The sequence below is a fragment of the Anopheles stephensi genome, chromosome 2 (genome assembly GCF_013141755.1).
Source record: "Anopheles stephensi strain Indian chromosome 2, UCI_ANSTEP_V1.0, whole genome shotgun sequence".
Taxonomy (NCBI): Eukaryota; Metazoa; Arthropoda; class Insecta; order Diptera; family Culicidae; genus Anopheles; species Anopheles stephensi.
Genome location: NC_050202.1, coordinates 29,792,501 through 29,808,253, shown reverse-complemented (window position 1 = coordinate 29,808,253; position 15,753 = coordinate 29,792,501). Strand labels below are relative to the sequence as shown.

At 47.7% G+C, this 15,753-nt stretch overlaps 1 protein-coding gene across 25 annotated transcripts in view; it reads left to right on the top strand.

Moving 5' to 3' along the window:
• Positions 1-15,753, top strand: part of LOC118503406 (plasma membrane calcium-transporting ATPase 1) — a 59,731-nt gene that overhangs the window by 22,101 nt on the left and 21,877 nt on the right. For 19 of the 25 annotated variants that reach the window (XM_036036636.1, XM_036036635.1, XM_036036633.1 and 16 more), the window contains exons 3-4: positions 1,578-1,638; positions 13,830-15,753. The exon at positions 13,830-15,753 is cut by the window's right edge. In XM_036036636.1, the coding sequence (XP_035892529.1) occupies positions 14,613-15,753 (1,141 nt within the window). In that variant the 5' untranslated portion in view covers positions 1,578-1,638; positions 13,830-14,612. Of the gene's footprint in view, positions 1-1,577; positions 1,639-4,051; positions 4,070-6,193; positions 6,213-7,031; positions 7,050-9,963; positions 10,157-10,260; positions 10,279-13,534; positions 13,660-13,829 lie in introns of those variants that run through there. The other 6 variants (XM_036036626.1, XM_036036629.1, XM_036036628.1 and 3 more) reach the window with 6 other exon arrangements.

The following is a 15,753-nucleotide window of genomic DNA, read 5'->3' as shown; positions in this document are numbered from 1 at the left end:
CGAAAGTATCAAAACCTGATCACTAATTATCGTCTACTTGGCTACGCAGCGTGTCTGACGCACCGATGTTGGTGCAATGGTATGAACCAACCCGGGAGGGGGACGACGACATCACCGCCCTTCGCGCTGAGCCTTCACTTACCCGATCGTTTATCGCCCATTTAGCAAAGACGGCTTAAAAGCGTTTGTTCTATTTCGTTGTCGGCGAAGCGGGCGACAGAACTCTGCCGACGCAGAGGACGGTAACTTCCGGTGTAATGCGCTAAACGCGAATGTCAGTCGCGCATGACTGACCCACTGGCATGTCCGATGACTGTGAGCAGGGAAGGCCGAGTATAGTAGACGAACTCATGACGTCATTCGCAGCGTTACGGTGGTACGCTGCTCCACTTAACGATAAAGTGTTACCGAGCTCGGATGAACGTCATCAATTAATTTGCACCACACTACCGACCGACCGACCGACGTTTGAGGTCAAAAGTGTTGCAAAACTGAGCGATAACACGTCACTAAGAAGTTGGCAGTGACGGCAATACACCCTCTTCGTCATATGGGCCCAGTTCCCAGGCTAGCTGTCGGTAATCTCGAATAGAAGCACGCTGGTTGTGGCAGGTACCATGATAGCAACCGCATGACTCACGATCGTACTTATTATCGAAACTATAACAAACGCTGATGCGAAGCGTTCATGTTAATTCATTTACGATTTGCAAGTTAATCTGTTTTGTTGTGACTTGCAGCATGTTTTATTGTTGATTCAAGAAACTCCCCGCTTTTCTTGGTGTTGTGTAGGAAAACCCCCATTTTGATTCCACCCAGGTCAATGGCTCGCAGTTAAGCAGCAGCCTCCCTTTCCGTTGGTCTAAGTTGGCATGCGAATACGCGATAAATTAAAGGGTGCTTGACGATTTATTCTCGTTTTGAAATTACAGCGTACAGCTACACTTCAAGAAGACGATGAAATATTGCTGTAAAAAATCATGGGAAGCAGTATTAAGGTAGCAACAACGTTGAAAACGGCTCCAACTCTCGCCCACCAGCAAGGATCCCCCTTGTGCTTTACGTCAAACTGAGTCTCTACCCCAACGCCAGAAGGATTTCCATTATTGAACGAATTGAATCCATTCGTGGTGGGGACCTTGCCTGGAGGGAGTAAAATCGCGATTGCAAAATTATATAATAACGCTTTCACCTTACGCTGCTTTTTCCTTCTTCAATGCTTCAATGTGAAGTTTGGATGGAGGCGATGACGTTGTTCGGGATAATGGACGTTGCGGAATAAATATAGCATTTGTAGAACCTGACACATAGAGTCGAGCAGACCGGGTTCAGGGTTGCTGTTGCTTTTTTTTTTTTTTTTAATCGGCTGGTCGCACAGTTCACACGGCTGCGGCATGTTCGCGCCATGTACGTGTCCTTGAAGACTGATATCCATCAGGACAAAATTCGTTACTTCTTCGATTAGCTCCACAGTCCTAGTTGATGTTTTGTTTGGGATTTTTGGTTAATTATTTTAATGTTCGATCGACACAACTGTATAGAACTGTAACTGATCAAGATTTTCTCTCTCTTTTCAGATCTGCCCGCACAATCGTCGCTTTAACTATACCTATTTTTTCTAATGAATTCTAGTGTGAGGTAAGATACAAAAGTTAAATATAATTTCAATTTATTTTTTAGATGCACGCTCTAGATACACTTATCGACCTAAGGAATGATGTTCCCAGGAAGAAATGACGATTAAAAACGACCAGTGATTACATCTCGTTTGTGCTTGTAAGGTTTGGTCGGTTGCGAAATCAGCCAAAAGTTAAATTAAAATCCTAAAGCAATCGGGATGATGCCGCACAGAAATCGGTTCCGAAGTTTGGTCCCGGCCCCGGCAGCAGATGGAAATATGCCAGCATTAGTTAATTGAGTGGGAAATCGACGGATGGGTGTTACGACCGATCGATTCGATTAATCCGTGGTGTGCATCCTGCGTTGGATTAAGCGGACGGGGGACCGTACCCCCGGTGTACGATATTAGGTGCGAGCAAATGGCGAATGTTTATTCTTTCCCGTACCTTTCGGAAACGGCTGCCAAATTCTGCCACCAGACGCATACACACACCTTTTAGGGGCAGGGTGAGAGGATACGGTGGGCAAGGAGTGAGCTGATGCCGGCCGTCCAATAAAATCACCCCAAACATAAGCCGGGGGGGGGCTGAAAACCTTGAAGGTGTGCAGGTTGCTGACTCTGGCACCAATACTAGTGTTTTTCCTCCTTTTTTTTTCTTCGCTGTTTGCATTACTATTGAACACGCGGTTTGCTTTCCGATAAACAATCGGTGTAACCTCGACCAGTTTAATAAACATTCATCTATATCGGTCCGCGAAGGTAGGTAGGTAGGTACACTGCCCCGCGTGTACTGCCATCAGCAGTAGCACCACCACCGGACAGCAGCAGGCCCGGATGGAACTTTCCGGCGAATGGAGGTGCAGTGCGCGCACAGAACTACTGATGCCTCTGCCAACAATATTTTGCGGCTGGCTTAATCCGCTTCCCGGGCGAACTAGATAAAGATCCCACCCAAGGCAGACATTGATGAAACTCGGTACGCCGCTCACCCTCACGGATCTATAGACCTACTGACACTGACAGAAACCTTTAGTTGGGCGGGGAAAAAAAGCGTCGATGATCGTCCATCGATCGCGGGGAATCGGTTGGCAAGAAAGCTTGAGGAACAAATTATGAGCACCGAACGTTCGAGCTGTGCTTCTATATTTAGGTAGACGTAACATCGTTACGACAAGTCCTTTTTGGTGTGTTTAATCGGTTTCGTGATGGTGTGATAAAGGGAAACCTCTTTTGGACGATAATGAATAGGGCCGATCTGGTTCCAAAAATCACACTCCCAAGCTGTGACTGAAGCGGCGTGTGGAGGTAGGCCCGAACTCTGACAGTCGGTGTTCCTATTTCTGGACGCATGCCCAACGCCCCAACCTAGAGGGCCACCATGCTCTCGACATTCCAACCGACTACAAAAGCATGTAGTTTCGCGCCGAGGGAGTCGAATATTTCTAAACGTAAATTGTTGTCTGTGCAAGATGCTGGTGAGGTCGACGACTCATATGGGTTGGGGTAGGGACGAGAGCACCACGATGGAACTTAACGAATGGTGCACAGATGTTGGATAAGAACGGCACGGCAAAACCCATGCTGTGGCAAAACTTCGCCACCTGCAGTAACAGATCGCGAGCGCTCACATAGTTGAGTTTGCAGATTTACGATCTTCTGCTGTGGTCGTCTCTCTCTCTCTCTCTCTCTCTCTCTTTGTCCCTCGGTTGGCCGATTTGTAGGGCCACCTTCCACCGTTAGACATGTTTTGGTATTCTATTCTGGAGGTTTGCAGGACGCAGATATAGGGTAAGGCAAAGAGCAAAACTCGTACTGATGTACTGACGTGAGCGAATCGGTGCGGGATACGGACGTCCATGTTGTTTTGACTTCTAGTTTTCACTAGCACCAGCACGGGTGCTTTACGCTATATTTATAGTCTGGATAATGGAAGCACAAAGTTTAAAAATGGCAGAGGAACGCAACAACTGCTCTACTGTCCGGCGGCATATTACTGACCGTTAGTGTCCGGTACCGGGTTAGCGGCTGTGCTCGTGCGGCAGTTGATTTATCGGACAAATATTAGCGGCCGGGGATTTAAATTACAAATTTGTTATCCTAGATTTAGGGGCGAAATCCGAGAGGGGGGCAGCCCGGGATGGATGGATGTGAAACTAACCAGAACCGAATGGCTTCGATACATGTTACGGCAGCGACCAAACGCGAGCCTGTACGTAGGCAAGCGTATATGCGCGCCCTCCCGGTTTCAATGTTGGTGAATTATTTGTTGTTTTATTTTTCCCCCCTTCCCAGGAGCAAAAATCGCACGTAGGTTTACTGGCGGCAATTCAGGGACATAACTTAACAGTACGTGCCTGCGGTAAAAGATCTCGGAACTGTAGCTAAATCGTTACCAGATAATCGAGCGCGCGATGGTGTGTGGTGCGATCAATTAAAATAGCTGACTTGGTAATGCCACCGATTCGGTAACAGTGTTGGCCAGATTGTGGGGCCGGCTAACGTCATCACCAGCCCCGACGACGTCATTCCAATCGCAGGAAAGAGATAATTAATCAGAAGCATTGTAGCCAGCGTTTGTTTGGTGACCGTTTTAACTACTGTGTACTGTCAACTGGCATTGCATTCCACAGATTTAAACGCGCGAAATCGCACGCTTCTCCTCCCACCCGCACCACACCGGTTCCTCTACGAACGTCCCGACCATGGGTGTCTAACCAGTGAAGCGCAAACTGATTGTCAAAGCACATCACCAGTACAACACCAATCAGTTAAGCAGTGAGTGAGTGTAGCGGACGCGACAAAAGTCATTCACGATTGGGGAGGGGGGGGACTTTTTTCACTCACTCCTCGATCACTTGTCGCGAAAGATTCACCAGCTCTGGCCCCCCACTCCGACTTCAGTATTGGAGATAATGTCAAGCTGAAATTACATTTGCGGGTTTCGTGTGACGGATTGTGTAGTGCCGGTTGTCGCACTAGCCGGCATCGGAGGTTTGCGTCCATCGTGGTTATTTAGTCGTGCGACGACCGCATGCTTCAAAGTCCTGTGCAACGCACTTAACCGCAGACCACTAACGCCATCTATGCCGTTGTTGCGAGCCTGGCACATTCCATTCGCTACTACTGAACTGGGGTTTGGAGCTTTAAGGGTTGGTCTGTTTTATCTTGACGCGAGCGCGCTCTAGTTTGGAAGGCGGATGGCGGACAGTGAAGCTCTCTCTCTCTCTCTCTCTCTCTCTCTCTCTCTCTCTCTGTATCTCTCGGTTTCTTGTTTCAGTTACAGACCAGTGACGTGTATCTGCGTACATTGACGTACCTTTGGCGCAGTGTGGGCAGTCGGGGTGGATTATTTTGTTCTTCTTTCTGCAATTTGTTGTCCGGTTCCAGGTCACTGGCTGGCTGTCGGTGTTGGTGGGTAGCCTTCCCCCCCCCCCCCCACCCCCACCCTTCCATTGCAAAGGCTGTACTCATAATGATGGCACATTCGTTGGAATGCTTTCGGAGTAGGTGATGCATGTGGAATTTAAATTATTTCTTCCTTTGCTGTCGTTTGCTCGCCCAACAAAAAAACAACAAATATCTCCAACCCTGGAGATTGGTAGTGGTTTGGTGAGTGATGTGTGCGAAGTTGATGAGGCTTACTGGTTCCATAAAGTTCTTGCTCATTTTTACAAAAAACAATTACCTTTTTCCGGGACTCATCGCCATAAGCACGCATGGTTGGTTTCAAGTGGTGGAGGGAGAGCGAATTATGGTAACGCGGATGCTACTTAGGTGCTGCCAATTTTGAAAAGCACAACAATACCTCCCACCGACTGGCCAGGTTCGTGCCAAGGTGAAGCAACAGCATGCAAACAATAGATGGAAGTGTGGAGTTAATTATATCGGTACGCCCTGCCGGCGTGTCCGCCGTTATCGGTTAGCTAGCGAGCAAAGTCATCCAAACGACCAAAGTTGTTGTGTCACATGCGTGTTTTGCTGTCGGTATGTTGAAGAGAATAGTTGGTTCACACAGGGAAAAAAAAACAACTAAAATTGCTTCGTAATTACTCACTCGCGCCCTCAAGGTATGACACTCGGAAGTTTGGTTTTAAGCTGCCTTAGTCGTTAGCAATCTTAACTATTCTGCGCATGTGAGTTTCATCCGTTCTTACTGGAAATAGTGTTGGCACGACAGTTTGCTTAAGCAATTTATTTTCTACCCCCGAAAAATTAACTTCCAAATCGTTCAAGCTCAAAATTTGTTAATTAGTAAAACATGCTGCGCGCGAGCTATTACTATTCACGACGTCCCTGAACACACACCGTACCGTATCCGTCACACGCTGGTGCTGGCTGTGTCCATATAACCTATTTACTACTGCACCACGCGCAGCTTACGGTTGGGTTCGCGGCCAGTTGCATTTACGATTTGCAACAACCACCTGCGCCCAGGCACAATGCACTCTGACGCTGCCGTGTACGTTAGTCGGTGGTTGTGTTTTACGATTGTGCTGTGTGGTGGTGGGTGACCCAGCCCCGGGTGTAATTACGGTGTAGGTAAAGTTGTTTTGTTGGCACCGAATTTTACTCGCCACAGTGTTATTAAAAGGTACATTTAGTTAACTATAAAAAATTAAAAGATGCCAAATTACAAGCGTCCGGACTCCATACACTCCATGCCCTGGGTGCAATATTTATCGTAACGGTCTCTTCTGACGTGTGGTTCTCCAATAGACTGTGTACATCCACGGTAGCATTTAATGAGCATTTCTATCTGCAATATGGATAAAACAAATGGGGTAACAAAACAGCATACGAATCATACGCAAGGTATTTTCAATCGGGAATTGGCAAACCACCGCGTGTGTCCATATTTACATGATTTGGATGTCGTTGAGTAATTGCGGCCGTCGATGTGTTTCAGGATACACCGGAATACCAACCATTTAACCTAGAAATGGTGTGTTGCCTCTGTTGCCGGTTGTGCAGGAACGACAATTAGATGGGTTATTATCGGTTTAATTGCTGATTGCGCCGGTGCCAATGGAAATTAATAATGAAAGCCTTTTTTTTTGGTTTTTTCTTTGTTGGTTAATTACGTCCACTGGATCGAATTTTAAGTTGGACGGTTAGTATAAGTTCGAACGCTTCCGATGGAAAGCGTGCCTATCGTAGCTTATCACTTGGGTTGGACCTAGTTTTGAAGTATGGAATTGAAATATCTTGAGTACCGTACAAGACGGCCCCCATGTTGGACGGCTGACATAGTGTTGCTGAGACTATCTCCACTAGGGCGAACCTACGACAATTATAGCTGGAGACCCTTGAGACATTATCTTTAGTCGTGGCATCGTGTAGTAATAGCTGTACGCGAAATTAGTGTCCCTCTACTCGAAGTGCCTATAGTGTTCCTCTGAGGATTTGCCTGAGTCAAACATGGTTGTTGGTGAGTCATTTTTTTGTCTCTTAAAAGTTTATGCATCACCTGTCGGAATTTGACGCTTCTGGTTTGTTTGCCCGACGAGAAAATATATTTTTTTCTTCGCGAGCCACTATTATCATTCGCTGTGACTCATAGCTAAATCAAGAAGCAAAAACGATAAAAAATAGTAATCTGTGTGTGTGTCAACGATTTTCATGTTCATGTGTCACATTTGGAGTGCATCGCCGAGAGGGAATAGTTCGTCTGCGTCCCGCGAATAACTGACTCGGCCCCCACACACTCGATTGCTCATCAGCAGCGCGCACGTAAATGTCACCTCGCTGTCGGGTCCCTCATTCGACATTTACATACCGTCGGCGAGGCAGTGTAGCGTGTAACCGTTTTGTTTGCATTCGTTGCATTGCATAGCAGAAAATGCGTCCGGCCCCGTATGCCGGGTTTGTGTGGTCGTTCGCGGGTGCGCAAAAAACCCGAACCCGTTCCGATCGGGCTGTGGTGCTTGGAATTTAAATGAAGCGGTGAAGCGAAAAACCTGCACCCGGCATAAATGCGATGTTCATTAATAATCGGTAAGGTTAGGACGACTCCCGCGCCTCGAAGAAGGAATGGGTGCAGTTGCTTGGCTGGTCGGTGTCGGTGTCCGGTGATTACATCTCGCCACGCTTGCCATGTAAATCGGTAGGGCCGAAAGATGAAGAGGTTTGCCGGCGTCTCACTGATGCACTTGTATCTACAGAGCATTTCTAATGAAGCCATTGCCAGTCGTCGACGAAATAATGTGTACGCAAATCATCAGCGACAGATTGGCGTGAAACTTCTTGGCCGTGCGCAGTGTTGGTCATCTTGACCCTAAAGGGACGAAGATAGAAGTGGTAAAATCAATCGTTTGTTGCATACAATTCACTTGACAGAGGAACTCACCAAAAGATGGCTGGTGTCTTTCGCGCAAAGCTTTCTGCTACTTGTAAGATACGCATCATATATCTGACACACAGTCGTTGCAGTATGTCGACATCCACATATCAGCCTATTATGGGGTTTGATTAATCGGCTAGACTGATTGTAGGCGATAAGAACTGGAACTTCTTTGGATGTGCCTGGGTGTCGACATCTCGGTATAGTCATTGCCGATCGCAGTGCCTGATGGGAATACACGCTTGATTCAAATAACAGGTTATAACATAAGTCGTTACGAGCTTATCACCTGCCTTACCACCCGACACTTATCAGTTAAATAATCCGCCATAGTAAGATAAGAGAAAGCCATTTAAAATAATCTAATTTAAAGTTGTTTTCAATGGTTGGTGTGCGATGATGAAAAACGTTGACGTTAACCTGCCTGTATCCGGTTTTCTTATCTGTCTTATCGTTTGCACCAGCACCTTGTACAACTCGATTTAATTTAAAGCAGGTTATCACAATTGAAATTCATCGTTTTTAAAGCAACCAATTCATTAGCTGTAATGCGTTTTGATTAATAAGTTTTGACATGCACTTGAGGGACCTCTAATCTAAACTAATGGTTATGGTGGCGCCATCTGTTGAGGATTTCTAGTACCATTATTGAGCATATGCTAAATTGGCAGATATTTTATAATTCTTGCTAATGATCTATCTCCCTGATCTATTCTCCTTTCGGATGAAGGTTTACAATCTTTTCTTGAATCCACAATTGAACAAGCATAACTTAAAGGCCATATAATCGCCAAAGGTTGATTGGATAATATGATTTCCAACCACCAACCAATTCATTTACCAAACGTCATTCGGAATGTATCAAAACATGTTTTTGACTAGCAGCATGACCTTTGCGGTTGAGCAGCGTATCGCGATAATTCGAAGGAGAGAATGACACGACCATGACCGGATGGTTTATTGCACACAAAGTATCGAAAGCACCCAAAGCGCACATGCCCCCCATGCCAAACGTTCACGCCACGCGAATGACACTCAAATCGTACTAAAGCAAGTCTCACCGCCCGAGGCGTTTGTCAGTGACCGGTGTTGCGATTCCGCGACGTTTTGCACGCTAAGGACGCCGCTTGCCGTTGGACCATCGTGACAAGCAGGAAGGTGTCCGAAAGAGAGCGGACGGTAGAGTGTGATGGAGACTCTTACAGGTGAGGGAAGCTGGTCAAAAGAAGTAGATTTTGCCGGACAGGTTTGTGTTAGCGTTCGAGCAGATTGGTTGGAGGAGAAGCAACATTAGGGGGTGGGAAGGAAGCTTAAAGACGGGGAATGCATAAATATATGATGCAAAACCGGTTCTCCTGCGGGGAGGGTACCGATTGTTTCCGACTCACCCACCTGTTTCGTCCCACCGCAGTCCGGCAATGTCCAATGTGCGAAATGTGTGAGGGATTTTGACTCGAACTCGCGATCTTCCCAGTGGAATTATAATTAAAACCCATCGATCGTGTATGCACATCGTGGCGGCCATCGAAGTGGGAACTCTGGATGGACCTTTTTTTGTATTACACTACTGGCACACACCTCAAACAACTCGCCAAGACTCTCCAAGCAAGAGAACCTAGGCTCTGAAATGTGCGCAAAGTGTAAATCACCTACCGAATAGTTTGTTGCTCTGCCCATACGCTGCGCACGGTTGTCTTAAGGCGGGGGAAGCACCAAAAAAGGGGTGCACCACTGTTGTATCACGAACTCAACTCTAACTCACCGATGTGGTGATCGATGCCCGATGACGCAAGGCAAGCACGACACCTTGTGCGCAGAGCCCGTTCTTTTCCGTTCCGGTTTAGCGTTTGTCGAGTGGGCAAACTCGATGACGCCACGCTACCGCGCGAAGTGTACTCTCTGGCATTGGCAAAGCGTCGATGAGAAACGATTCGAGCTGACGGCAGTGTTATTAGCATCGTTCAAATGATCGGGGCGCGTGTTTTTTTCAACGGAATGGTAACGCTGCAGACGTGGCGATCTTCACGAAACGATCAAGATACGGAAACGAACGGATAGTTCAATCGATCTCCGAATGATACATACCTGAGGATTCGCGTCAGCTCTTTTGATAAAGATTTTGCACAGTAACTACACGCGCAATGTGGCGGGTATCGATCATGGCAAGCAGATCCGCACCGATCGTTGATGGATGAGTAAGTACACGGTTGTTTCGGAACAGTGAATATGACAGTGCTTCGTGACAGGGTGCGCCAAACTAGCAGCGATCGTTACGCAGATGAGTTGACATCTTGCAACCAAGTCCGGTCCGAAAAGAGTGAGTGTGTGGTCATTTTGAATTATGTTTCTACTGGAAGCCTCGGTGAACTTGAGAACACGGTCTTCCTTATCAGCGCAATCCTCTACTGCATTGCCATAAAAAGAAACCGGTACTACTCGGATGAGTTTTGGTGGACGGACAAACGGGCTTTTTGACGATCGTGACAAAGTTCAGGTAGTGAAGGTAGTCTTTTAAGTGTGTTTGTTTTCTGATAGCAGATGTCTGGTTCGTGGACATGGTCTAACACCATTACTGGCTTGGATGTGATTTAGTGCGTACATATATTATGGAATCTATTCTAGGCATCCAATAGAAGAATGATCGTTAACTTCATTGAATGAGCGGTTCAATGTTGCCTTTATTATGAAAGGCAAACTAAAATAAGCACGTGTTACGGATCGCAACAGACGATCACCTGGGGAAAATGCATACGTTGAAGATGGCTGGTAGGAAAGACGCTTTGAGCATTACAGGATACTTTTGGCTTTGCGTTGAAAAAGTATTGAGGATGGCTTCAAGGCCTCTCTCCCAACTCCTTGTTTTGTCTTCGAGGTTCAAGGATCATAGGCAGTGGCGCATCAAGGTCTTAGGAGGCGCAGAGCAGTATGGCAGTTGAGACGCTTCTAATTGTGACTCGTTTGTGAGTAAGACCAACAGGATCTCCCTCGTCGACGAACCGGCGAGACCCCGAACGGTCGCTCCTTCCGATCTTAGGTTGAACCGCCGGTGATCCTAGGGGAACCAAAATGGAGAACAGCCGTTAGCTAATCCCCTTCGCTCCATTTAGCCATAGCACCTGTCCTCCCACGGTTTTAGATTTCCCTGTATACCCAAGGTCAGACATTTGAAGAGTCATGACATGGTTCTGTAAGCCGTGAACGCATTAAGTCGTAGTGGGGGTTTGAGAACCTACCCCACAACGACTTCCTGATCATGTCTGATAGATGTGCTCCGGCCTAGAAGAAGGATATTCAAAGTTTAATTTTCTTACTGCGCAGATGTAACATCGGTTACTCGGCGGATTAAAGCTCCCTAGTATATCTATCCGGGGCGGTCCGGTGGCCGAGGCGACAGCGGCGCCGGTCTTCACACGGCAGGGCCGGGATTCAAATCCCATCCAGACCGCCTCTCCGTACGAAAGGCTGACTACTTTTCTACGGGTAAAATCAAGTCACAGAAAGCCAGAAATGGCAGGCCGAGACCTCTCGAGGTTGTAGTGCCAAGGAAGAAGAAGAAGAGTATATCTATCCGTTGGACCTAATAATAAAACGCTTTTCCCAGTTGACTAACTATGACACCTATCGCCAACCAAATTAACCATCAGTCGATAAATATATCGATCGATATAACGACTATCATGGCGGAATGGTATCGCAACGCAACAAATTTGTCAACCCGTAAAACGATGGTAACAACTGTCATGCAAATCGAGAGGAAAAAGTCGAGCAGTGGTTAAAAAAGTCGTTAATTTGCATCGCGAACAACACAGTTTGGCACTACCGATCGATATATTTATCTACTGCCACGAACCAGTTGATAAACGGTACGGAGTCGGATTTGAGAGCATACGTTGGATTTAGGAAAAAAATTGTACTATTTATGTGCTATGTCAAAATGTTTCTAGTAAATTTAACGATTTTATTAGGTCGTAGAAGGAAAAAAAATGCTGAAAATTATATTTATCATGATTTTGCCGAGAATTTCAATGAATTTCGAATTTTGAATAAATCTAAACAATCAACATGTAATGTAATAATATTGAAAAACTTGAAATCATGAACACTGATAAAAATAGGCAACGGCTGTTCATCCAACAAGGATTAGTACACAACACGCATAATTTAAGTTGCTGGCAAACTACCAGTAACGTAATGACCAACGGAACACTCAATCTCCTAATACCGGGCCACGCGCGCACCCGACATACGACACGCGCTCTGCGACACCCTTCGGAAGGCTCTTCATCAAAGTTCAGTGTGCGCTTCTCCGGGAACTAGAGCCAGTAACCACCTGACTAGCCATACTGTAAACCACGGCCCGTCTTCAGGGTGTACACCTCCTAGCATCCTTCCACGTATCAATGCAATCGATGGTCACTTCCACCACACATGTTTTCCCTTACGTTTTATCAGGTAATTCAAAATGCCTGGCAACAAATGCCTTCGTTATGCTGCAAGATTTGTATGATCATCATCACCATCATCCGTTAAAAATAATGCATTAAACATTTTTAACCAAACTTTTCCCACTAGCAATAACAATCTTGTGTTGCTATTTGTAAACAAACCAGAGATTTTACAGCCAATTTGACAGATAGCGTAACTACTCGATCAGTATTTATATCGATCGTTATCTTTTTATCGACTCGTGAGCGGTAGGCGTTCGCGATGCCAATTCGAGTAGATAAATTTATTGGTCGATATAACCAAACCAGTGGTTTATTTTTATCGACTGGCTTCGCGATAGATGTCTATGTTTGATACCCTTCTAGCGTGTTGACAACGTTATTAACGCTTCAAGGAAAATTTGAACTTTTGGGATGCTGATCTTCAACTTTAGCTCACATCCACCAGCTCCTCAAGAGTAGCGAATATCGTGTAGTTGAAAATTGAACCAAAGCCACGCTTCATGTTTCTTGTAACTTTAATTACCTCACATTCAATGGTTACACAATCTAGGGCTTCTGCTCTTCTTACCCGTGCCAACATCTCCCCCCCCCCTCCCCCCCCTTTGTACTACGGCTTTGGAGTGTTGTTCCTGTAACGGACAAACGACACCACCGTTTTGTCGGTCGGCAAACAATCATAAACAGCGTGAAATTTGAGCACTTAAAATGACTGAACACGTTACAGCTGAAAGATGCAGCAAAATATGCCGGCAGTGTGTAGCGGCGTGCTATACGTATTCATCTAAACGCACCGGTTAGTGCCCGATGATAAACGGTTGGCGCTCTTCTACGGGCCGTAAATGTGATATCATCTAGGGGTAGGGTGGTGATGATATCCATCCTCCTGGCTGCGATTGCCGCTGATAAGTTACTCTGGCCGGGCTGCGTACGATGTTGCTGTCGAGCAGCTCTAACGACCGCAGTGCGTTATTTGTTTTACGGGGCAAGAAACTTATCGGGGTTTGTTTCCTGTGCGCGCCGCGCATTTTGGAGGCGAATAGTGCAATAAGGCGTAACCCACCCGTCCTTCCGCCCCTTGGTCCTTCGGCCCGTGTATCTTTGGGGCCACTTTTATAAATAGACCGCACTAGTTGACCGGAAGCTTCCACATCGCTTGCCGTGTTCGTACGATCATCTTCGGTCCGGTCGGTCAGGTGTCGGTTTCGAGTGTTTCTCGACGGAGGGTTGCTTTACGGAGAGCCTCATATTCTGTAGGGGAAAACACGTTTCCGTAGTGCTGCTAGTGGATCTATCAAAGCCTTTTCGCTGTGCAGTGGAGATGGTTTTGGTGGATTCCGTTCGACAGACTGTGATGTAATGGTTCTGTGAGTTGCAACGTTCTAATGTGTGTGTGTGTGTACGTTTCACCTTTTACTTTTAGATAACGCAACGCACTACACCGAGACAGGACATCTCGTATCTCGATCGAGCATCGGAACAGATCCGATCCAACCGAAGACGCGTGCTGAGTTAATCGAAGTGGAAATAGCTCGTGCCATGTCGCATCCAGTGCGCCCATAATTGCACCCTACGCTGCAGCGTGTGACATCTCCACCCTCTCCACGTGCGGCATACACGCAGATACACTTTCCACTGGGCGGTGGGTTGACTGACGATGATGCAGATGCTGCACGATATGATGACGTTGCTGACGACAATGCTTGCATGCCGTAGCTTCTGGTGACAGCAGCTCCTTCGCACGTCCCGGCATCCACACGACGACGGGTGCTCCATAGGCGGCTGGTGGTGTCCATCATCGGCGACCGCGAGTGTACCAGCCGTGTGTTGCTTTCGGTAACCGGAACCTTACTGTGCGTGTGTGTGTGTGTGTGTGAGTGTGAAATATTTTGCTCGAACAAATTGCAAATTGTTGTGCGTGTACGCCGTGCGTGCTGCGGTGCACGGTTTGTGTTATTGATTTCATTTGAGTTTTGCCCGGCTTGGAGCGAAGGCTGCGTCCGAGCAGCACACCGGAGAGACTAGGGATCGCAGGCGAAAGATTAACCCATACGTGATACCAAAGGGCCTATAGCCTGACCGAACGATCGTTCAGGTAGTTGGGCGAGTGGATTGATTAGCGATAAGAGGAAACGATTCAGTGGTGTGAAGTGTGTTTTGCTGTGCGGCATAGAGCGAAGAAACCGGTAGAACCGACCGCACCAGAATGGCGACTATTGACGGACGACCGGCCCAGTACCAGATCACGCAGAAGAATCTGCGTGAGGTGATGGAGCACCGGGGACGTGAAGCGGTGGCAAAGGTGAACGAGTACGGCGGTGTGACCGAGATTTGCCGGAAGCTGTACACCTCACCGAACGAGGGTCTGAGCGGTTCGCAGGCCGATATTGACCATCGGCGGGAAACGTTCGGTTCGAACATCATCCCGCCAAAACCGCCCAAGTCCTTCCTGACGCTCGTCTGGGAGGCGCTGCAGGACGTGACGTTGATTATCCTGGAAATTGCGGCCATCATTTCGCTGCTGTTATCCTTTTACCAGCCGGCCGACGAGGACGAACCGATTGTGCAGGAGGAGGAGGAACACTACTCGTGGATCGAAGGTCTCGCCATCCTGGTGTCGGTGTTTGTGGTGGTCGTGGTGACGGCGTTCAATGACTACTCCAAGGAGAAACAGTTCCGCGGGCTGCAGTCTCGTATCGAGGGCGAGCACAAGTTCTCGGTCATCCGGGGCGGCGACGCGGTGCAGGTGAACATTGGCGACATAGTGGTCGGCGACATCTGCCAGATCAAGTACGGTGATCTGTTGCCGGCGGACGGTATTCTCATACAGAGTAACGATTTGAAGATTGACGAATCGTCCCTGACGGGCGAGTCGGATCACGTGAAGAAGAACGAGTCGACGGACCCGATCGTCCTGTCCGGTACGCACGTAATGGAGGGCAGCGGCAAGATGGTGGTAACGGCGGTCGGCGTGAACTCGCAGGCCGGCATCATCTTCACGCTGCTGGGTGCGGCCGTCGACGAGCACGAGGCCGCCGCTAAGCAGAAGAAGAAGGAAGCGAAGAAGGCGAAGAAGGCGGCCGGCGCAAAGGACGAAATCACCAACAACAGCCACGGACATCCGCAGGGCATCCGAAGCCAGACGACGGTCGATTCCATCACGTCGGACGATGGGGGCGATGAGGGTGGAAAGAGTAGCGGGGAGGGTAGTGGCCATGGCGGTAAGGAGAAATCCGTGCTGCAAGCCAAGCTGACCAAGCTCGCCATCCAGATCGGGTACGCCGGTTCCACGATCGCCGTGCTGACGGTCATTATTCTTATCATCCAGTTCTGCATCCAAACGTTTG